Source organism: Habropoda laboriosa, unplaced genomic scaffold (genome assembly GCF_001263275.1).
Source record: "Habropoda laboriosa isolate 0110345459 unplaced genomic scaffold, ASM126327v1 scaffold244, whole genome shotgun sequence".
Classification (NCBI taxonomy): domain Eukaryota; kingdom Metazoa; phylum Arthropoda; class Insecta; order Hymenoptera; family Apidae; genus Habropoda; species Habropoda laboriosa.
In genome coordinates this window covers 689672-715191 of record NW_017100399.1, presented here as the reverse complement: position 1 = coordinate 715191, position 25520 = coordinate 689672, and the positions used below count along the sequence as shown (strand labels likewise).

At 41.7% G+C, this 25520-nt stretch overlaps 1 protein-coding gene across 1 annotated transcript in view; it reads right to left on the bottom strand.

Moving 5' to 3' along the window:
• Positions 1–25143, bottom strand: part of LOC108575275 (FK506-binding protein 2) — a 122024-nt gene extending 96881 nt beyond the window's left edge. The window contains exon 1 of the mRNA XM_017938031.1: positions 24889–25143. Coding sequence (XP_017793520.1) covers positions 24889–25121 — 233 coding nt within the window. The 5' untranslated portion in view covers positions 25122–25143. The remainder of the gene's footprint in view (positions 1–24888) is intronic.
• Between the last annotated feature and the right edge of the window lie 377 nt (positions 25144–25520).

Genomic DNA, 25520 nt, shown 5'->3' with positions numbered 1-25520 from the left:
CAATAAAAAAAAAAAAAAAAAGAAGCACCAGTGCATGTTGCGTAAACTCAAGCAGAGAATCTCTCAAGTTCATCATCTCCACGAAGAGAGAAGCATCCTCGAGCCGTTATCGGTCAGTTAATTTGCGTTTTATACGCTTTTCACGAAGCCTCGTTGCATATGCGAACGACAAGCGTGACATACCTATCTAAAACGCGTTTCCTTTTATTCTGCGGCTGCCGGTTACCGGATCTACGACAACCCTTTTAAACGAATTTTTCCACGAGGAAAAACATTTACCATCGCCCACACCGTCCCAACGATCCTCCCTTTTCTTTTTTTTCTACCGCTGTCCTTTCGTCCGACTCCAGCTACCACGTCGACTTCTTTCCTTCCTCCTTTCTTCCTTCTCCCGGCTTTTTCATTTCCCGAGATAGAGAGCGAGAAACGAGAGCCGGTACTAATTAAATCCAGCAGCGTAGCGCAGGGAAACGAGCTAACGTCCCCGCATTTTTCCACCGAGGCTGCCCGCGTTCCTTGCGTAAGCCTTGTTTCTTAATTAAAAATACAGTCCGCCTGGAGGACGTTCGATTACGGACCAGAATCGGCGACCCTCTGTCAGCGGGGATAACGAAGCCAAGCTACTCTCCGGTTGATTGCAAGCCAGCAAATAAAAAGTTTAAAGGTTGCCTTCGATACCTTCTTTCCGCCCATCTCCGAGAACACGCCTCGCTCTTTCTTCAGAGCGAGATCGAACAGTTCACGCTGGAATTTTAATGATTATCCTCGCGATTAATCCTTTAATTACGTAGCGAAGGGATGAAATATGCGCTCGAGAATTGTGTACCTTTTCTTGTGTTCGAGATTGTTAGTGATCGACTGCTGCTATAGAAATTTCTATACAGAGTGAGTAAATGAGGACTGCCACCTGAATTGGCTCGTTGTTTATTTACTTTAGCTGATAATGTTTTTTTTATGAAATATGTTGTCTTCCATGGAACTCCTTGAGTAGAATTTTTCATTGCTTCTGTCTCTTGTTTGACGAGATACTTAGGTGATCTTGAATTTTTTAAATAACATTGTGTATTTTTTGTGTAAAGAAATTTTTCTTTTTCTACCCTTTCATTTTGAAATAAATAGAAAGCGATGAAAAATTGAGAAAGATAGAGGTGGAACAGATTACTACATGGTAGTAATTGTAAATGTAGTAAAGATTACTACATGGTCACTTCAAGATTACTAAATTCGTCTCTTTATCAGCTATCACACGGTATCAGAAAAAATAGGTAATACGGTTTAAAAAATTCACGGTCATCTTGATGTCTCGGTAAATAGAATAAATAACTTAATTCAGGTAGCAGTTCTCATTAACTCACTGGGTATATTGTCACACCCCATCCCGCCCACAACAAGGTCATCAAATTCCCATTGAGGAACACCGCCACAGTAACCCCCAGAAACACCTGCCAGCAAACACACCTCTCTACACATTCCCGATGAACCTTCAACCGCGAAGTTCACGTCCAAGTGGGCAACAGCTCGACCCGTGGCTAAGTTTCGGAAATATGCTCGAAAAGTTGTTGGCCAAGGGTAGAAACGGGAATTGAGGTGGTTCGGGGTGGTAAGAACGACCCTTATAATCGCGGTCTAAGCCGGCTCAGTTTATCTCGCTCCACCGAATGAATAATACAGCGGGGCAGAAATGTAATTGGACGAGCCTGGTATAAAGGCAGAAAGGCCGAAAGTAGAGACGGACATGCAAAGGAAACAAGCCACCACCGTGGCGTATACCGGTAAAAATACGAACGGGGTTGAAGAGTCGAGCCGTGGGCCAGGATGTATGGTTCCTAATTATTTCGCGAGCGTTCACTCCTTTCCGCCTCGCTCTCTCCCTCTCTCTGTTCGTTGAAATAGATTTGAATGTTAGGAAAGAAAGGAGGGTAGATAGAAAACGAAGAACGTAGAACCCGTAGCAAACGAGGCACGTGTAACCGGAGGAGCCTGCAGACGCGGAAGAATATTTCCACGCGCGCGAACAGTGGAACCGGAGAAAAAGTGGCACCGGCCAGCAGCGGTTACGGGGAATGAAATAGTGGAACAGTTTTACGGGACCTCGTAGCCTCTCTGTGGATGCAAGCCACCCCCTGTTTATGGCCCTCGGCCTGCACGGTTTACACTGGGTATCGAGGCCGGCCAGAGTATTTTCCGACGCCCGTTAATAACGGAAAAAGCACTTGCCTCCGGAACCCGGCTGAATGCTACAACGTTTATAATCTCCCCCACGTGGGAAAATTGCGATGCACTGAAGATGTCACTGCTGGAAATTCTGCATCACTTCTGGGAACCTCGTCTTCGTTAAATTGTACACTCGACGTTGTACCGTTTCGAAGGAAGTTATAACGTATTCCAAGATAATGAATATTCATTCGCTTTATACAGAGATGATATAAAGGTAAGTGTTGACGATAATCTTTATAGCTTCTAAAAATAAATAAACTGTCGTGCTTTAAATATCGAGTGCTGAGAATGCGGGTGAATTAGGTAGTGAAGCGATAGGTTGATGGTAATTTAAAATGAGAAATTTCAAATCTGCCGTTTAATTATTCCTAACTTTTTCATGCATCGGAGATGCAACGATAATATACTGCGGCGTGATTAAATCTATTTTTGACTTGAATTATCTTCTTCGGAAATCAGTCGGTGAAGATTAACGGTTTCAGAGGCCTCTGGTCAGGCGCTGTCCATCAAACTAATTTTAACGATGATGAGACGTTTGAAGACCTCGCGTGCTAAATTCGCTTACAGCGGTACCTCTCATTTTTAGTTGCGACGTTACAAAACTGCGATCCTTATATTCCTCGTCAAATGCCAATTTAACACGAAACGTTACCAAGAATCTGTGATCTATTTAACACGTTCCTTATGGACGATGCACGATAAAGGCGTAGATTTTTCAAAAATACAGAACATACACTATTCCTCTATCCCCAGCTTTGAAAACGATTTTCACTCTTCCACAGTGGACCATTGCCGATACAGAAAAATACGTAAGCTCTAAACCAAAGTTTTATCAAAATCGGTGATTATCACTTCAGAAATTTTTCCCTTGTAAATACGGATTAATGCTTCAATTAAGCATATTTATTCACGGTGCATGCGCACTATGCACTCACAGATTATCCCAGAGAAAATATATGAAAGATATAACAGCCGAGCGTGAAATCAGGTTTGAAGAAAGGCGAGACAGAAACTATGCGACTGAGCTCTGGATAATGTGTGAGCGCGTGCGCGGTGTAACACCGTCGACAAAGGGTTTCGTTGGATGGGAGCGCGCGCTGAGAGCTTGAATGAATATTGCAAATTGCGTTTAATGTAACGCTTACCACAGGCGAATATGTACAGTTCATACTAATGGAAACGTATCGTAATATCACATCTGCACTTCCGACTACAAATTGGCTCTTTAAGCCAATACCGCCCTATTACCGTCTGAGTAACGGTGCCCGTGATTATTCCGCGACAATTAGAAACTATAACGCGTCTTATCGCCACTTCGAAATTCTACCAATTCACCAGGCAACTTTACAGCCTAGCGAAATACAAAACAGCTTGGTTTCCAGCCGGATTATCGCGTTAAACAAATTCCCTCTTCCTATCCGTGCCGACGCTGCTGCTGCAACTGCACACTCCAGCTTCCGTTTGCGAATTTTATTGCCCGTAATCGCGATAAATAAATAATCCTCCCCTTTCTGAAACGCTCTCTTTTCCTCGCTGTGAAGCGATTCCTAAAGCAGGCTGCATGCGACACGGGGTCGTAAAATTCTGCTTCAGCCACAAATTTCGAGCGGTCAAAGGACGATTCTTGCCCTTCTGCCCGATATCGAGCGGGAGACTTTAAACGGCGGGGTGAAAGGGTCGCGGAGGAAATTAACGAAGGATTTTCCAGCGTAAATAAGAATATAAAAACTGCAAATTTCTGCAATTTATAACGTATGCAATTGCCAGATAACCGTAAAGCACACTTTTTTAATCTGCACTACGTATAGGGAGACACGAATTTTAAATTAAAGAAACTTTGATCCTCAGAAAATACAAAAAATACTCTCCTACCTAAAGGACTTAATTTTCTATAATAAAACCTAATTTCCCGTAATATATTTACTTTGAATCATCGTCCCTGATAAATTAAAAAAATGTTACAGAAAATTAATTTGCAGTACATGCGTGACTTGTCAAAACCGTTTCACTTGAGTTATTATACAGTATTTAACAAAAATTCCCAGGTTCTGAGTTTAATAATTTATTACGGCGGAATGGAAGACTAAAAGGCAAGCATAAGTGACTTTAAAATTAAAAAGAAGTGTCAAGATTTTGGCAACCTGAGTCTGGGGACATTTGTTACACACTCTAGTTTCCCTGTGAGACAGCCTCTTTATTCGACGCTGTTCGAGGGATGCGGAATTGTATTAAAGGAAGGAGGGTGAAAAAATGTTAGGGAGGGCTCCGCCTTCTGCGGTTGGAAGCTGACAGTTTCGACAGGCAGCAATCGAGGTTCTGGAGACGTGTACTAGATACTTGAAAGTGATTTTCATTCGTTCAGGGGACGGATAAACTGTTTCCTTCGAGACACGAGTTACGGTATACTTTCAACTACCGTGTATTTTTCTTTATATCTATTAAAATTTCTTTAGTTTCCATATCTAACCTTAATATTATCTATACTATTCCAAATGATAAGAGAAATCGTCATTTATGAACCTTGGAAAATTATCAAACGTATTCAGCGTAATGTAACCAAAAAATCTTCAAAAATTAGGTAATTCTAGGCAAAACTAGGTGTCCTACAAACACTGTCTACCTTAAATATGTCTATTCTATTCCAAATGATAAGAGAAATGGTCATTTATAAACCTTGCAAAATTACGAAACATGTGTAATATAATCAAATCTAATTACGTAATTAATTTAACACCTTCTCAAAAAAAAAAAAAAAAAAAAAAAAAAGAAGAGAAAAATATATCTACCTATCGGTAAAAACCTCACAGAGACCGTAATCACAGAAACGAGAAATCAGAGCTCACCCTGCCTGAAGTTTCAATCGAGAATTAGGTGAATACATTTCACGGCACGGTAATTATCTTGTCACGCTCAGGTCTCTGGTCCTCGGAGCGTAGTACACGTCGTAAAGTACACAGTGTGCCGTCTCGTAGAATATTCTGACGATCGTACTTACTGATGGCCCGTGGTATACTACGTACTCTATTATGTTGATAGAAGGACAATTAGCCCTTGCATGACGTTGACATCGTAAGCAACCGGGAAATTAATTGTGGGGCAAATGCCGGTGCGACCGATCGGCAAAAAGCATCGAGAGAGGGAAGGGCTAGGCTAGAGCTAGCTATCGTCTAATTATTCCACCGAAACATGCATGTTGACATAATACTCGAGAGCATAGTCGCAATTTTGATGCATGTACATGCATACACCATTCGCGTCGCGATGTACCCATAAATATGAAACAAACAGCAGAAAGTATAACAACGCGGCTGCGGCCGTTCACGTTTTACCCGCTCGTAAAATGTAAATTCGCGGTCGATGTCTCTCCTGAACCGGGCCCGATTATAATGCAGAATGGCGAACACGTTATCGCGGCGTTCGTTCCTTGACGTGTACAGATCGGTTAATTGAAATTTGCGCCACGATTGACAGCACGGAACTAAAGTGCGTCGAATGATCGTTCGGTATATCCAGATGAGAACCGTTATTCCACGCTCGAATTACCTCCACGCTGAATGAAAATCGTTTCCGCGTGTTGTCGCGATCGTTCTACAGTTGCTGTTATAGAAACTCGAGTTACGGTGTGTCGTTTGTCGTTTCAACGAGAAACGGGGAAAAGTGGGAAATGAAAATTTATTAATTTTTTTTTTCCATGTCGAAATAATTTTGTTTATCGACTGTATGGACGTTTGGACTGGAATGAGAGAATGTGTGTTTGACTGTGAATTTTTTGAATATTAGTATTGCAAAGATGAGATCATAGTGAGAATAGGAAGAATTTAACAAAAACGTGGCAGTTTCATTTTTATACAGAGATTGTCGGTCGAAACGGAAGAAAATTGATTACTGTGCAGAACGAAAGTACTGTTATATTCTCTGTTGGACATCGAAAGCAGGAAACACTGCGAAAGATGAGCGATATAAAGGTAAACCAACAACATTAAGTAAATTACACAAAATATACATCGGTATAGATACATCATCCGACACGTAATAAAACCAGCTGCAATACTGATAAAGCAACAAAGAACTATTCCACGTGAACATGAATTGCGCTTTAATCTCCGGCAATTTATTACTCTCCCGGTGTAATTCAGAGTACAGCATAATTGTCGAAATAAATCAAATTAACCATTAACCCTAGCAAGCCCTACCTGTTGGAAGCTTTAATTCAATTTCAATAAAAAAAAAAAAAATAATCATTCGTTCACGATAACTTTCTCACACAAAAGTATATTACTGACAGTCTGAAAAAGCTATAGTTAAAAACTTTGCAGACATTTTATCTCTCTCTTGAGCTTCATAATGTAAAATTACGATTCTCAACGGTGACACCTTAAAACAAAATTCCCTCAACAAAGGAAAACCCAATTATCTCCAGTAACTGATGAACGGAGCACGAAAAAAGAATCACTAGATCAACGAAACCAATGTGAAAATAAATTTCCTGGGTGTCTGTCTCCCTCGTGAACAAGAGCGACGCGACAAAGAGAAAAAGGAGCATCCCGGTAGCGGGAAAGGTTTGCGCGGCGTGTTTCACCGATAAAGGACACACGATGACCAGCTTTTCCACGGTGTATCGGCACGTGCTCGGTGTGGTCGATGCTAGGCTTCAGCCAGGAAGGCGTGCACAACGAGATAACGGTTGCACGCTGCGAACACACCGAGAGAGTCGAACGCGACCGAAGGACGAAGGTTCACCAACAACGATAACGTTATCGTGCCTTGGCCTCCTCGTTATCGGGCCGTCGCGTCGGCCCGCCACCCTTGCGTTCACGAATGAACTTTCAAGGTAATCGACTGGAGGTGGAGGACTACCCGTAGAGTCTGCACGCTAAACAACTCTCTCCCTGGCGCGCGCGCGTACGCCACCCTTCTCGAACACCAGGCTGTTGCTTCGACTGCTGGTTTGCGGTTAGGACAAACATAGGAAAATTATGGGCCTCCATCGAGCAACTTGCTCGCGCGCGAATAATTGATCTCGTGCATGGGAACGGGGTTACGTGCATCGGTTTTCTAATGCGACCACGGGAGGGGAAAAGGTAACCGAGGTGTTTTTATTGCCGCTGAGGTAGCTACCTGGCGACGATATCGCGAGTGATAAAAATTGGAAATTTTTCTGCTCTTCCTGGTTCTGTCTGGACGTGGAATTTGAGATTGTGTGAGGTACCAGTGACGTCCAAAGTAGATTTTGAGTAGCGAAACTCGGTGGATGAAACTTAACGAAGCTCACGAATAAAGAGAGAAAATTGAGGGTGAATACAGGTGTACATTGTAATTTATTAACCCTCGTACGACGAATGCAAGGTCATTTTGACTCAACAGCGATAAAGTCAGGCGTTTGGTACAGGAAATACATCTATTTTATATATCAAATGTAAATAAACAAGAAAAATATCAAATATATATAGTTGAAAGGATACGCATTTATACCCAATTCCTTCTTGAAACCGTGTACGATAGGAATTTTCCTATGGGTCAGAGTGACCCTGCATTCGCCTCCCGCGTCCGTCTAAAACCATTCGCCTTCCAAGGGTTAACCTTTGGAAGGTTTTTTTGGGTCACGACTGACCCGGCTTGTTTGTTACTTTAATCGTAACGTATTTGTATAATTTTAAACAATATAATGCCTAGTAAAATTTAAAAACTGAGTTTTCGCTTGCGTACGAAGAAAATTTTAGTATTGGGTCATATTTGACCCGACATCGAGGGTTAATTCCGTTACCTGTATTACCGACTTTCTCAAAGCTGTAATTTTCTCTGTGTACATATTGTAAAATGTATTTCACGTCGTGGAGAATTATTCGAGAAGACTGTAAAGAGGTGTTGCATGTTCATAAGGAACGAACGCGTAAAAATAACTCAACAAGAGAAATCCATGTATGAAACGTAAAGATGCTTGAAAACACTCAGCAATATGAGAGTAGGTGTATTTTTTACGAGAATGCTTTCTTCTCCTTGCTTTCACTTTTATTACTCCGCGCAGTTCTACAGCAGAGATACAACGAAATCAATGCAGCGAGAACCGAGAGGAAGGGAAATAAATATTTCGATGGGAAAAGAGGGTCGTGGGAAGCCTTCGTCGGTGAAATTTAACGCCGCTCTTTATTGTCTAATCAAATGAACTCTCTTTGAAACGTGAAAGGCTGAGCTTTTGTACGGGGGGCTCGTTCGATCGAGATGGTTTCAGCGCGCGAGGAAAACGTGTCAAAGTTTTACAGTACGCCTGTCGCTGGTAGAAAAAACGTCGATGGACAGAGAGAGAGAAAAAAAAAGAAAAAAGAAATCCTTTTCAGTAAAATCCTTCTGACAAACACTGGCAAAGAGCTTCGAAAGCCCGGCCAGTTTTACAATGGACTATTAATTTAAGATCTTGACAGTCCATTATTCGAAAATCGTATTGTTCACTTTTCGAAGTGGGAAACAAAAATATTTTTTCACGGTGCTTCCAGCGGATAACGTTTTTTTTTTTTTTCTACGACTTTGGACACGATTTTTTCTCTTTCTTTTCTTTACCTTTCTTTCTTTCTCTAGTTCTGCTTCGTTCTGTACTGTTCTTTTCTCGAACGTGCGACGAGGATAAATTTTTTTCACCGCTCCGACTGATGGCTAACTTTTTAAGTCGAATTAAACCGTAGATTTACGACTTTTCGCGAGATCGTTTTATTAGTTAAAAGCCCCGGTTACAAGAGAAAAGTGCACCGGAACTATAACTTTGCATGCTCGAAAGTGTATCCGACTGAATTTACTTTCCGGACATAAATCACGTTGCAATAACAGTTCCCGCGCTGTGTGCTACTTCTCGATCGAGATATCGATTCTGACGGGGACTGTAAACACTCCACCGTCGAGATATTTTCATCTTAGAGTGGAACAGCGTGTGAAATTAATAATTTCAATATTTAAAGAGTTCACACACAGGCTGTCCCACTTTCGATAGATTTTATGCATTCTTCAGCCGGCGTTGACACTGTTCCCTCCAACCTTAATTTTCGTGAACAGATTTAAAAATGCTCAATTTTAAATAAAAATTTGTAAACTCAAATTTCAAATTTAAAGCTCAAAATTAAAAATTCGAAATTAAATTAAATTAATTTCAATTACAGGGACCCTCTTTACCCGCGAAAATTTGAAATCGCCGAATTGGTTCGATTTTACCGAAGCCCTTATTATCATTAATACCGAATTTTCCAGTTTCTAATCTTGTCACCTGTTAAATATACGCATTCCATCATAAAATACTATAAAACAACGTGGTGACCCACCGTTCGATCTTTCCTGTAATCTACACCTAAATGACCCACGACAGATCACACCGTCGCGAGCATGTTAAAACAGTCCTGCCCTCGAGATCTCTGAAAACGCTCGTAGGCTCGTATGCACATTGTGCATCTCGTCTGTCAATAATCGATGCTCGCGTAACAATCTAATATCTACCGTGCGTATCTAGCATCAAGTGTAATTCACATTGTGTCTGACTGTCTGGTTGGCTGTCGGTACATATACATACCCACCGTACGTATTTTACGCGAATTGCTGTATTCGTCGAGCGTGCACTTGAGAGACAGCCCAGCCGCAGAACCGCCGCCGCCGCCGCCTCCGTTACATACATATCTCGTGTATTTAACTAAAACACGCGGGCGGCTGGCGGTGCACTACTTCTACGGAACTTCAACTTTCCCCAGAAAGACAGACCGGTAACGGTGGTCGTAATTATTAGCGTTACCCGTGAAATAGAAGCGGCCGCGCGTGTAAATGGAATTCATAATTTAAGTAAACTGTTTGAATTAACAACGTCCCGTCTACGGGGCTAGTCCGCAACGCGGGCGGCATCAGGGGGGCTACATTCAGATTAGGCGCATAATGGAGCGCCCGCTATACCGCATCCAGCCGTCTGCGGGTCGTTATTTATGAAACCTTTGGCATTGAACGATAGCTGGTAATTCGGTAGGGCGATATTCAGGTCTCTGATGACTTTCGAATGACACACTTTCTCCGTGTTTGACCCAGATCCACGCTTCGCTCCCTAAATTCCAGGACCATCGAGTCTGGAGCTGTTCTCATTTGCATATCTCCGAGTTTGGATCGAAGTTTGCTGGCGGAGGTCTGGGAGGAGCGAACGAGACGAAGGAAGGGAGAAGAGGAGATAAACGAAGGATAATAGAGGAAAGTGTGCAATTAGGTTAAATTTTAGTGTCTAAAAAACGTCTAGTCAAAATTCTAGGACCTCAAATTTCGTTAATTACAAGAGTAATAATTTTTGTATTACTCTATCTCGGTCGAAAATTTAGTCTCGTAAGATCGAACCCAATCACTAGCCCCTTCCGCCAGCAATCCAATAAAACCTTTATGAAACGAGCCGGTATTTCGTCCATTTCCGGCGGCCATTACACGTGTAATAAGACAAGGATCGTTCTCGTGGAACGAACATAAGGTCCCCGAGATTAAAGTCGCCGCGCACACGGATTTCATCAACCACGGAAGCAACATCGCTGCTACTCCCGCGATTACGAGTGAAGAAACTTGTTAGAGTAATAAAGAGGACGAGACTGGAAAGTGTGAACGTGACGATATCCAAGGCAGCTGTTGGATTCTCGTCACGTGCCCTCTTCTCTCCATCCATTTTCCAGCTGTTTAGATTGACTTCGATGTTTTCATGGCATTTCCAATGGACACACTCGAGGCTCGATCGAATCACCGGGCAAAGAACAGTCCGGCGTTCTTTTGCTGAAAGTTCCACGCGTGGATCGCGAAACTTTCGTCATTACGGCGAACCACTGAGCAAATAGGTCGTGCAATACGTAGGGGAACGGTTGTACAGCGACAGATGCAAGAAGATGATCAGTTACAGCGTAAAACAGAAAACACCGGGTAACTTTTATCGCCGACTCATTTGCGGTTTGACCTGCACCCTCTTTCGCAGCGAAAACTTTTCCTGTTCTGTAAAATGTGGACAATGGAGCGCGAGTTACGATGCTACTTAGCTCTCAGATCGAATCCTTCAAGTATCTTCGAGAATTTCGAGAAATCGTGTCTCGGTTATTTCGGGTTAAAGAAATTGCAGAGAAAATTAAAGGGCTACATTCAACTCTTCTTCGTTTGATTAAATTTTTTTATTAGTTGGCCGACTAGATGATGTTGCGTCGTCACTCAGCTTTCTTTTCTACTGTCTCCCATTTCACCGTAATAAATTATTAAACTCATAGTGCAAGATTCGTCGACACCTGCAATTTTCCAGAATTTTGCCAAATAATCAAGCAAACGAGTGACACAACAGAGGACTCTAACCCCTCGAGATTCACCGTAGCGAAAATTCCTGCGAACACCTAGAGATCCAAAGTTCCTTCGCAAGTTTCCCTTCGGCAATTATTCGAGGCATGCTTCGTTAATTTTCTATCACCACGGAGGTCTCGTTACGCGTGTCCAAACAAGCGAAACCGCCAACAACTAGCCAACAACTCCATCAAACCCATCGGAGCGTGCCACGCAAAATTGATACGACCCATTTCCAAACGGCGGTCAACCTTCATCGATCACGAAATTCTATGATTCACGACCTGCCAATTACAAGAACGAGTTATATCTTCGAATGGAATACGAGAGCAGGGCCAGCTGTGTGCGTTATTCACCGATTCCCCCGGACCCGGTATCCCCTGTCTATCCGTGATAGGATCCGATGGATCTAATCTGTCGAATCGCGACCGATAACCGAACAGGATAAAATCAGATAATGCTCGTTGTGTAACAGAATAAGCTTCGGATTCCCGTTAATATCCGCTCCGATTCCCTCGTTATGCGCCAGCTGGCCTACACAGTTTCACTTGGTAGACACGTTTAAGCCGTAGCCTCGTCGCGTATCCATGGAACGCAACCGAATAATCGACTGCGTCAATGTACGCGACCCTCCCTCTTCGATCTGGCTTGTGTGTGGATCGTGTATCGCGTGGCCAGAATGCGACGAAATGATGCGTGCGACGTGTGATTTGGCTTGGAGAAATATTGTGGAAGCGTAGCGGGCAATTTCGGAATGGGCTACCCATAGAAGATTAGTTCAGCCAGGGTTAACTGTAGCTACAGTTTAAATTCATTATCTTTATGTTGCCATTCACCTGGTTTTTATCGTTACAGGTGCTTTACGGAATTTATCGAACACTCGAGAGATAATAGCGCGGTAATTGCTACTTGTTTTCTCTGTTGTGGAACAATAAGGAGAGTTTCGATTAATACGTTCGAAAGGTTTTCAACTGAAGCGAAGGTGAATAGTGATACTAAAATGTTGTATTATAGAAAAATATTGGTAGTGTTGAATTGTTAAGAGTTTTATCTTATTTTACACTGTCTTGACTGAGCTTTCGAACGAGGAATTTTTGGTTCGACCAAAATGGCACAGATTAAATTGCCCACGAAAGCCTAATAAGTCAATCTTCATATGAGCCACACAGAAGCCAAAGTGATTAACTCCACTTTTCGATATCCTTCTAATTTCAGTATCGAAGCACATGCTCGGTGCTTAATTTTTCATAAGTAAAAAAACTTTAATAAATCGAATGTGATAGAGTTAGTCACTTTGGCTTCTGAGTGACTCATATATCATACTTGCTTCCTTCGTTGTATAAAAATAAGAACAATCCAATTAACACGTTCTAAAAGTTTTAATAGAAAAAAATCATCCGAAAATACTCAATTACCGAAAAATATTTACACCGTTGAATTTTTAACATTCCAATCTTTTACACTATTTTGCCCGAGCATTCGGTCGAAAAATACCCTTTCCACTTCCACGAAAGTTCCACTTCCATAAATTATAGCGACACACTAAACTGTCAAACTGATCACGAAACCCTAATAAATCAAGCTATATCTGTACAAATCAATCTACGGTGTGTACTCCTTAAAAAAGAAGAACGTGAAATCGCAGTTGACGCGGCCTAAACTCGTGAGCAAAGGAAAGTGGAAGCGTAGCTGATTGAACCGGTCGTCTTCGCGTGGTCTACGTTCTCGTTGCGTTTCTGCAGCCTCGTGCATGATTTAATCGCGTCGCAACGAACAAAACGAGAAGATAAGACAATCTCGACGAGTAGCCGAGCAACTTCTGGTCATTCTTGGACATCCGGTCTGATCGCATCCTACGTGCCTCATTTTCGTTTACGCGAATCTAACTGGAATGCAATTGTGCAGCAAAATCTACCGATACTAAGTGCACAGCTTTCGAGTTGTACAAACGCGTAGCAGATGCAACAACATTACACGAACCAGACGCAATTATACATCAGAATTAGGTTAAAGATACATGTGGTAGACGTTATCCTATACTCTTTCGTTGATGGTGTTTGTTATTGAATTATTGGAGTGGTACGTCTGTAACGAACTACCACGACCATCGTTTGAGCCACTCGGAAGCCAAAGTGACTAACTCCATCGTACGAAATTGATTAAATTTGTTTTATTTGTGTAACGTTAAGCAGCAAGCATGTGCTTTGATACCAAAATTAGAGGAATATCAAGAAATGGAGTTTCGGCTTCTGAGTTTGTTCTCGGGGAAAAGAATGCAAACTACGAATTTGAAAACAGGGACGCACCGTATGTGTTCTTCACTACCTACCCAGTACAGCCAACGACGCACCAAGTGCGTCTTGGAGAGAAATTTATATTATCATACTCAAAAGCACTGAAAATGCTGTCAGAGAAATGACATCGTACCACAGTAAAGTAACAGAAAAATGTGAAAAAAGTAAAAATTAATTTAACAGCATTGTCCTACAGGGCATAAAAAGCCATTAGATTTTTATTATAAACATTTCTTTAGATCTACTACAGTCTCAAAGATATACAGTGAAATAGGGTAACACTTATTTTCATTCAAGGGCTGTTTCCACCCCGAAGAACCGAAAAAGGGTAAAAAACAAAATTGCCCGATACTTCTCTTGAGGTCCTCTACAAACTTGCAAAGTTTCAAAAAATCTCGAATACTCGAATGCTCAAAATTCGAATATCCGTAAATCCGAGCAGCAGTAAGAGCTTAATTGGAAGCAACAAAATCGAATATCTCCGGACAATTTGCATAATTGCATAGAAAGCGAGCGTTTGAGCATGTCATCGACATACATACGTGTAATACGACGTACAGACAAAGAGCAGAAAGAATCTGATGGAAGAGAGAAACGAACGATCGTACGCTACGAACTGACACAGACGTAGCCACCATAAAGCAGACCTCTAACCTGACAATCGTTCGAGCAGATAAGGGAAAAGAGAAGGAAGAGAAAAATCGCGGCAATAAGAAAGCGAAGAAACACAGAAAGCATAGAGAGAACGGTTGCGGAATCGAAAGAATAAAGCTCGACGTGTTTCAGTATCCAGCTTCTTTGCATCACTCGAGGGGATGTTATTGGTGACCGTACGATGTACATGTTTATTCTCGATGCTCCATGTAGCGTCGACTGATAAATATTTGAAGTGCAACGGCTTGAGAGGTGATGTAAGTACATGTGCACGTATCGAAAATAAGTTATGCTTTAGATTCGAAAGATATTTCATCTGGTTTCTCTCTCCAATGATATTCGAGATAAGATAGTATTCAACTGATGTTTAATCCTCGACGGGTATGCCAGCCGCCCGACCCTTAGATTTCTTAGCATGTAGTTCTATTGTATATATTTTTCGCCTTCGCTCGTTTCGTAGCAACGGTAATTTTATGACGCCAGGGCAATCGTAGTCTTTCAATCTAAGAACTTGCTTTTACCTTTTATTGCCCTGTTTTCGACTTAGAATCTTCGCCCCTTTTTTAACTTGTACATTTTTGCATTCATATGGTCACCAGAGCCGAAGCGCGTCTCAGCGTTATTGTCTGCTCACTCAAGGGTACGCTTGGTACCTGAGAGTGACCTATGGTCTGGGGGGTGGCATTTTCGTGTAGTTTTTCCCACTATCGAAAAATGTACATCACCCCCGCGATGCGTCCTCGCACGGAGGTGTCGTGGGACCTTTCGCGGAAGGGAACGACAGAAGTCATCTGACCACGCCAAGAGTCGCTCCTTTTAGAAGTTTAGACCATTGGCAATAGTTGTTTTGTCCTCCTAATCACGGAGGTGGTCCTTCGAAGACGAACCTATTAGATTTAGTCGGCACACCACGTGCTAAATTCGACAAAGCTCGAAAGCTGGTTGCAACTACCACGAGCACATCATAACAACTGATATTCCAATTTCTCTTCATCGTGTTACTTATTCCTATTTTTACGATATTGCTAGATTAGAAAGTAAGAGTAACAATTAGCAGAGGATTATGGTATTCCTTGCTATTTATATTCATAAGATGTACTCTCGTTGGAAATAGCTGATTAGTCGATGCATTACCGTGTGCACGTAGACTAGCTAGAATGGCGAAACTTTCTCTAAATAGCGGGAACATGCTCTGAATTTCATCAATTCGCACAGTTTCTCTTTGAAATATCTTAAGTACTGACGCGTTATTGTTCCTTCAAATATTTTCGTTTCACCTCCTAAGTACGGTGTACCCTGAAATAACTTGTTCATACATTCGTCAGACGCTATAGTGCTCGCCTTACTTCGTCGTATTATCGAAAAAGAAATGATAGAAATTTTTCTAGGTGCGTTAACACTTTGACCGCGGCGCACTCTCGCACAGAACCATCTGTCAGAAAGTACTCCAACTCGGAGTGAGCGTAAAATTAATTAAACGTTTCTACCTTCTCGCAACAGTGTATTTTACACGAAAACTATTTCCGCGTTGTCTGAGCGTCGTTCGCAAAGAGTACGCGTTCAACGGTCTCGTCGTCCTGCCGATCCCTGTCCACCCCTACGCGAACAGGCCCAGGGAAAGACCCAAAGGGGCGGAGTCACCCCCACCGAGCGCGCTGGGCCTGGCTTCGAGGTGCTCGCTTCACCGTCTTCGGGACGGATTTTCTCACACATCGATATAGACCAGCGCCATATTCACATGTCTCATTGGCCAAAATAAAAAAATAAAATAAGGTCTTTCGTAGTTAAAAGGTTAAAAATCTCTCGTCCATAAAAACACAAGAATTACTCGCAACACTTCACTATTCTCCACTCTTGTCCATATTACACCGACTATTCTCCATTAAAAAAAAAAAAATATTCCATCGCAAAAAAATCTATTTTCCGCGAGAACAAAAATTACACGCAACTTCCCGAGTAAAACCTTCATCCGATCTGAATATTAAACACCGTCACCGCCTCAAAAGCGCGACTGGCCGCCATTTACAAGAACCACGCGAACGAAACGCGACGCGTCAGCGACCTAAACACTTCCTAGTCACCCATCTGAACAGCACTCGAGCAATCCAGCAGGTTGGCATATATTCCGCCCGCTTTTTTTTTTTCCACCATCCGATGCCGCCGCGTGTCTCCCTTTATTTCCACAGCCGTCGACGACATTCACACGGGTCGCGTTCACAGCCATGTACCGATTCATAGAACGCCTTCACAGAGGAGGACGTGTGCATTGCTCGACGCGCGACGCGCCTCGCGAGAAATATATATACGCGACGAACACGAAGAAGAGGCGAGGAGAGATAAACGAAGGGGCGCGGCGAGAGCGTGTCAAGGCGGAAGAGTGGATAGTAGAGGAACACGGGGCGGCGGTGGTGAGGGTTGGAAAGAGAGCATTAAAGCGTCGACACAGAGATAGCGAAATATTCGCGGGGACAAAAACCGACTCGACCGAAGATTTGCTTTGGGAATGGCGGGCTTAGCCTGGAGATTCCCGGTACTCCAAACCGGGGAACCTCGACTCGTGGACGAAGAAGCTAAGCCCTTTAGCGGAGACGCGGCAAATAGAGTCGACATTTTCGCCCCGTGAATGGCGTCACCAGCCATCGCGAAACTGTGTATATACAGCAAGCGAGAAACGTCTAAACGCGAGTACAATAAACAGCTGCTCGAGGCGACCGCGGCAAGCTTATTGGGGAACAGAGACGGAATTTCGGTGTCCTGGATGAGACGGAGAAGAAATGGGACGAGTGGCAATCGACGAACGTGGAGCAGGATGAAAGTCTCGCGACGCTTTTAATCATCGCACCGCCAACTCGTCGTTTGCTCGTTTCCTTTACCTTTTTCTTCCTTTTTTTTTTTTTTGCCTTTCTTGTGATGTACCAAAGCTTTCTTTTTTTTCTTGCTTGTGAAATAAGAAACGCCGAGGTTCGCATTGTTTTTAGTAATAACCGTGTTCCGTGAACGGTGTACTACTTTGCGTTTTAAGTTGGGGATTGATTAGTCGCTCGTATTGAATTATCGTCTGTGCTCGGAATGAAAACTCTTTACTGTAGAACAGCAAGGAAAATACACCGTGAGAGATGGCAGATCTGCAGAATCTTCCTTCTTATCGCTTAAGAAACAGTGAATCTATCTGTTTGCGACAGGTATCTTCGTCAAATATCGACGTCTGAAGAAAGGTCTATGTTCTGAAGCACGTCAAAGTTATTACAACGTTTACATGATTTAATACTTGTGATTAGATTATTGCTCTTTTAAATAATTGAATCAATCGTCGATTCAATCGTTGGTTAAAGACGGAAAATTTGGAAGTTTTATCACTGATTTTGTCAAAATGTTCAGCCGACGGTGGGCTGTTGGCAATTTCGTTCGGGTGAACGTCGCCTCCCAAAAAGGAAGTTTAATCACCACGCGTAATTAGGAAATTAACAAGGCAGAAAATAGCCCGCACGACTTTGCAGTCGTACACACACGCGTGTGCACGTTACGAAAGCTAAAAGGCACCGGCCAGGACCAGTTGATGTTTTATGGGGATAAACGAAATTCGTTTGGCCGGTATACCGTGAATTCAGGCAAGGATTAACTTCCTCTTTGACTTTTTATTCGTTTCGAACGATTCCACGAGACTCCAATTTTATGAATATATTATCCCTAAATTCCAACCATCTTTTTTCTCCTATTTATGCTGAATGATTTATAAACAAAGGATAATAATTCACAGAGCAGATGAATTCGAATGAAATTTATCAGAGAATTTTTCTTTACCTTACAGTGGTAACTGAGTTCTTTGCCACTTATCGTTAAGTGGTAAAAACGCTATTCACGCAAGAAAATAGGTACACAAGAAAAGTTATAAAACGCGGAACCAATTTCTCTGAGGTAATTAGCAACATTATTTACGCGGATCCGCCGGCAAACAAAAAATGAATGAATTCAACATGTGTTCTATGCAAATTTCTCGCCGCGAAACGACAGGCTGTAATTTTTTTTTTTTTTTAACGAGAGCTTGTTACGCAAACTGAGAATCGCACATCGAACATTCTTATCAATGCATTCATTCAAACGTTCTCGGTACAGACGTTCAAACTTAGCTAAGCAATTTTTTTCATTCTTTTTCCTTGCCTCGCTGCGAACCTTCGACGGAATCGCGAGGCGCGAGGCTTTAAAGATCTATCAGAGCGCAGTTTTATCTCGCGATGCAGACACAATGCGTCTGCAAGGAGACGTTAGATAAAAAATCTGTAAGAAGTTCTTCCTTTCCAAGTGTTCTATCGGAGATGTCTGCGTCGAATCTAGTTGAATCGAGTGTTTCTCGTGGTGTCTTAAAGCAGAACTACCGATGTTACAAATGTATAATTATCAAAGACGAAAAATTCATTAAAAATCGAACCTAATTACTTACACAACTAATGTTACAAATATATAATTATCAAAGCCGAAAAATTCATTGCAAAATTCACTGAAAAATTCTTTTATGTAAAAGTTTAGATTCACCTAGCTAATATAAGAAGACCTAAAAATCGAACCTAGTTACTCAAACTGATGCTACAAATACGTAATTATCAAAGACGAAAAATTCGTTGCAAAATTCTTTGAAAGATTCTTTTATAAAAAAAAAAAACTACAAATTCACCTAGCTAATTTGAAAAAATCTAAAAATCGAACCTAATTACCCAAACTTTTCATCGTTAAAATTATAAATTGCAAAAACCGTATGCTGTGAATTGTAAGACTATTGTTCGTTTATAAAAATAGACAGTTTTTACAGAGCCATCTGTAACTGCACAAAATTAGGTACTTTCAAAACATGAAATCTCTGGATGTAATCTATAATGGACACGTCACGTCGTATTTGGTGGTATCGCGGGCAGCGCGATAGTTCATCGTCTCTCTCTGGTGACCCCCAAACGTGGCATTAACTTTTCCCAGCGCAGTTTGTCGACTCCGCGATTAACGGTGCCAGTAACGGCCCCACAAAACAATTTAGACGCGACAACGCGGTCATCTCAGTCGAATATCATTATCGTTCCTCGATTTATCGCAACCGTCGAGAGATCCGGTTTAAATGATCAACGGGATCCGACCAAATAATCTTCGGTACATTCTGAAGTTACCGTGTCCCGTTAAAATGCAAATTAGGAGTATTCAATTCAAATGTACCTTTTTCAAAGTAACACAAAGCAGATTGTGTTCGACTCGTTTCTAATTGTACAGTTAAGCTTCTGTTAAATACGAAACGCGTCGTATCGCTTTTGTAATAATTAGAATTTTTTAAATTAACGCTGGAACTGCCGACCGCGGTCAAAATTAACGAAAAAACGTGAATGTTCAATACTGGTAAGAATTTATTTTCTACATGTGTGCTTCTATTTGCATCGACATGAATCAAAAATTCACTTTTGGAAAGTCGCTGATGGGTCATTTTGACTCGGTTGGTAACTCTAGTGTTAACAATCATTACACTTTTTTAGAATTATATTTTATAAGGCGATCGAAAAATTGCTGCTGTCTCCGCATATAAGGCGAATAAAAAGAAGACAAATTCTGAATCTGAAGAGAATTCTACCGACGAAGAAACTATCAGCGCCTCAAAAAGCGATGTCGGTGTAACTTTAATTTGAATTTCCCGCGTTGCAGGGTGCCTTACTGTATTTATTCCTGCTTTTTCCATCAAAATCTAAAACTGCAATCAACGCTAAATTTTCTTCTCACGAACGAAGAAAAATCAGGTTAAAATTCTCCGTCAGAGGAAAAGATTCCCCCATCGATCAACCAAGCAGTAAATTTGTCGCCTCTGAGTCGAGAAACAATCAATTCTTCGGAAGATTTCAAAAATTCTCATCTGTCACCTAACGTGACCAGTCTAATTCTTTCTCGTTAATTGAAATCATCTTAAAAAACAATGATCCTCGGCTGCAAAAACGTTCGAAATTCTAACGCGGCCGGAAGAAAGTTGAGCGGTGAAAATATTCAAACGCGGCACGTGACACACGCGGAGAATAATCCTGACGCACAAAGGGAAATTCGCCTGGTTGGCATATACAATTTGTTACGTTTTAATTAATGCGAGTATCAAAGCGGCGCACACACGGCAGAGCGTATGTAACATGTTCGAAGCGGCCGGCGGGAAAATAGAGAAGAAAAGAAAGAGAAAACGCTTCTACGGTACAACGGAGAAACACCCAACGTAGCTTACCGCACGATGACATTTATATACACAAACGTGATACAATTTCGCTGGATATTGAGAGCTCAAAGGGCCCCCGCCGTTCACCGCCAGTCCTCGTTCGTAATATCAAATTTAAATTACAAAGAGCTGCTCGATGATGCACACGATACCGAGCAACTTAATCCACGGAAAAATAACGCTTTTCAATGCGCTTTTCTGTATATACAGACGCGGTTTCATCGACAGCTCCACTCTGACTTATCCGTGAGTTCAATAGTAAAAAGCGGTGAAAAGAGCGACACGCGATAGATGCTTCGTTTTGTTTAACAGATACAGCTGCTTCTATGATTAATCATATTTTAGCCATTGGTAATAACGATAATGTTCCATTAAATTGCAAATGTACCGATATGCGCAAATTTTGTATTCACATTCAACGGTGCATTTATGTATTCGTTATCAGATATCGAAATTTGAACGGTATGGAAATAAACGAGATAAGGTAAGCCTTCGACAGAGATTATTGGAACACAAGAATAACTCAGAAACGAGGTGAAACAAGTGGTGTGTCTATATGAACCTTTTTATCTTTGCTTGTTGGATTCACTGTTAGATCTCGACGATAGCAGGGATATTCTGCATGTAATGATTTACGTCACTCTGCTAACACGTGATACGTGAATAGTAACACTGCTAGAGTAGATGCTAGATCATCCACAATAGTATGCACCAATGTACAATTACTCTCGAGAGTATTCGAACACTGTGCAGGCAAAAATATTCGCAATACTTAAAAGTGAGTGATATAAACATTATTAATTTTTTCCAAGTGTCTGATTGGACGTAATTTCCATTAATTTGTGTTACAACCTCGTATACGAAAATGCATTAACCCTTTCACTGCTCTTGGCTGCAAGCGCTTTGAAAATTTTCTTGCAATACGCTCTTGCCGACTTCTCGCACACTTTTGCTTCAATTTTTACCCTTTGCATATTTCCACCTGAATTTAATAAAACGATAAATTCAAAAATTCGAAAATTTGTATCGCAATTGTACGCGTAATTTTTTTATTATTTTCTCTCACTTTCCATATCGCGTTATCATTCCAATTGCGGCAAGAAAATTAAGTCACAGCATTACAAATAACGAGGAACCTATCTCTAAATAATTCTAAATAATTGAAATAAAAATAAAATTAGTCTCATTCGGTTCGTCGAGTTAAGAAAAATACGAGCGTCAAATTGTTAATCAAAGAACAAACTCCATTTATTTATCACAACCTCCTAAGGTCAGCCTCGTTATCAGTAACCCAACATTTCGTTGACACAGACTGTCAATAGATATACACTTTCCAGGCAGCACAGTGAAAGAAAGTACGATTTCCTAATCTCTCGAGTAGAACGGTTATCATTGAACGCGATAACGCGTCTTATTTACCCGCGAGCATATTTAACAATCAACAATCGAGACACGTTATCACTTCTACCAACCAAAGACGAGCATTATCAATTTCTTTTTCAAAATGTAAAATCCAACTCTTTACGTCGTTGGAAGAAAAAAAAAAAAAAATAAAGTTGATTCTTTGTATCGTGTTGGTAAGGTAGATACCGGTGATTTTCGTGTAAACGTCACCGGCCGAGGATTCGCCATCGATCAGCCAAAGCAGCGGGTGAGTTTGTCACCCCTGGATCGAGGAGCAATTAATACTGCGAACGACTTCGTGGAACGGACAGCGAGGCACGTAAGTAAACTGGCTGTCAAATCGGATTTCTGACGTGGTCGAGGGGGCCGAATTCGCACGGGCCGCCTCGAGATTTCTCGTTACCGATAATGAGCCGAGATCCTATTCCAGGCGGCGGGAACACCGCTGTTCCACATTATCATAACGGAATTCACGAGCACCGCTTTCGTAGAGTAATTAACTTTCGCGTAGAACGCCATTGTTCCCCGTGTATGCTTGTTACGCTATGAAAAAAAGGAAGTGCGAAAATTCTTGTGGCATTACCGACATTACCAGAACGTTATATTTAATTAACATTTACCGCGCGCCGCGCGTTACGTTTCCACGAACAACACTCTTTTTTCTGATTTTATAAAACATTTCTTTTCGTCTTTTCTTTTTTGCTTCAGCTTTCAGGGGTTCGATTTTAATTAGTTACGTTCGTTAAAATTCCATTATGAAATTATTATGGTAACGACGCGACGTTGTAATGGCTATTATATTCGGGCATCGGTTGCTAGTTCGTTAATGGTTAGAATTTGTAAACGTACTCTCGAATTTCTCGAAATTAGCGAAAGAGCTACTTCGAGGAATTAATAATATACCAAAACGGCTCTCGTTAGTAGTTATAATTAGACACACGTTAAAGTGTTCAAAAAGTTCAATTTATAATAGAATAATTATTCAGTTTGAATGGAAATTAATTTAAGCAAAAATGGAATAATTATATATCATTTGTGAACACTTGCAAATCGCTTAATTTCTTACGCCGGCTTTTGATAAAGCGGCCGCGTTGGCAGATTACGCGGACCAATCGCGTGAGAGCACGTTTCCCGTTCAAATGAGTCATCAACGCTGAATCTTCCCGCCCGATAGTCATTCCGATTCACTATATCCCGGTATGACCAACTATACGGGCGAACTTTGATCACCAAAGCACAATTTCGAATCGTCGATGTGCCATAACCTCTAATTAGGCTTCTAACCTAATCCCACGATGTGCATATGTATACGGGGCCAATGGAGGAATAATCGAAGCCTGAGAGGATTTCGAGATTTATTCGAGAGAGACTTTTTGTCAGGACAAGACAAACCCGAAGCACGTCGTCTGAAATGTCTACGACTTACGAGTGTTCCAACTTTAAGCTATTCGAGACGCCTGTGCTGCTACGTGACATCGACGCTACGTATAATATGTGCTCGAGGATAGAGTGCACGAGTACTAAGCTCGATCCTATCGGTCGAGTTAATTATTTTCATGCAGGGCTCGTGATGCAAGTTCGTGTTAATGTAAGGAAATTTAATGGGAGATTATCACTGGACTATCCGGGCTTAAGGATATGTTTGATGTAATAAATACAGCGAAATTGCCAGACCTATACGTGTTGGATGTCAACAATTGTAAAGTAAGCTTCGTACGAGTCGCGAGAAAATTAGAAATTTCAACGTTTTAGAAGTTTGAAACAAAGTTAAAATGTTAGGTTATAATACGCGTTCGCAGAAAAATTCTCGAAATTTTAACACTCGTATTTTTTTTCTTCTGATTATTATAAATCACCGATAATCTAATTTAAATATTTCTTGTTATATTATACTTGGTCGAATAACTGTACTTTCGATGGTTGATAACATCGAGAATTCAGTTCAGACACACTGACAACAAACAGTAATGTCATTGGAAGCAGGATATACGCGATGGTAAAAGTCACGAGGAACAAGAGTCTTGATATAACAACATACTTATTTCCAGACAATTTTACAATTTACATTACTTCGAAGAAAAATCTATGACGACAGCATGTACTCTTTTCATGAAACTTAATGCTCCGGAAGAGATAAAAACGATCCTTGTTAGACTAACCTTATTATACGAAAGCCATTTTCTTATAAAGCACATTAAAGAACGGTACATTGAAAATACACATTTTTGATTTAAAATCATATTTCTATCACACTTGACTGATCAATATGGCACTATTTTCTAATTAGTCAAAATTCACGAAAAGCAGATTATAAATTCGTAAAGAAACAGCATGACAAAGAAAAACTATTTCGACAGATACGACACAGTATAGCCAACCGTAACAATTGCCCTTAATCTGCCATACCAGTGTACCAGTCGTCACCGTTGACATCATCATAACCTACGTGGAAACACATAATCGGACAACCTAACATCTGAATCTGGAACGCAAATTCCCACTCGCGAAACCAATGGCTTCTTTATTTAAAACGCGTGCTCGCTCACCAGTTGAAAGGGCTCTTTGACCGTTCGACGAGCAACGTGTCGAGAAAAAAAGGCATTCGTTCCCGTACACGTGTGTCCCTAACGCACACACAGAGCCAACGGAATTCTCGGAAAAACAAAAACGACAAGGCATCGAGAAAGAAAAAACATCCTATATTTCATCACTCGTGGAACGAAATACAAACGTTCCTGACCCCCGAGAACCTAGTAAATAACGTGTCGGTAAAGTGTCACTGACCTTGAGTCGAACTTGGTGTCGTCCTGCAACGTGCCGGTGTAGTGCATCGTCAGCTGGTCACCGATCTTGGATTTCGCGTCGCATACCTCTGGCACGTACAGCTTTTCGATCTTCAACGCCGATGGTTTCTGATCAGCTTCGGCGAGAACAAGAATAGCAGCAAGCACGAGAAGCACCGTACGGCAAGCCGCGAACACGACACCCGCGTTGTTATTCACGAAAAGGACAGCCATAATTCGTACGTTCGCTGGCGAATGCTCGTGAGCAACTGACTCGGCGTAGCGCTCTACTCCGGCGAGCTACCTTCGTTTCCCTCTCCCTCTGTCGGCTGGCTGCGCCGTACTTCGTTCCGAGATCAGACGAACGCGTTGGAAAAGGATGAGAGCATCGTGCCGACACATTGCGCCGTCTCATTGGCCCCACGGAATATGTAGGTCTCTGCCTCGGCCTCTTTTCCTCCTTCCTCTCTCTCTCTCTCGCTCCCCTTTCCCTCTTTTCTCTCTCTCGCTGTCTCGCTTTCTCTTGCTATTCCACTTGCGTTTCAGTCTTTCCCTCTCTCTCTATTTCTCGTTTTCTCTCGTTCGAGTCAAGGGATTCTTCCTACTCGCGCGTTCCCTTTTCTCTCTCGCCCA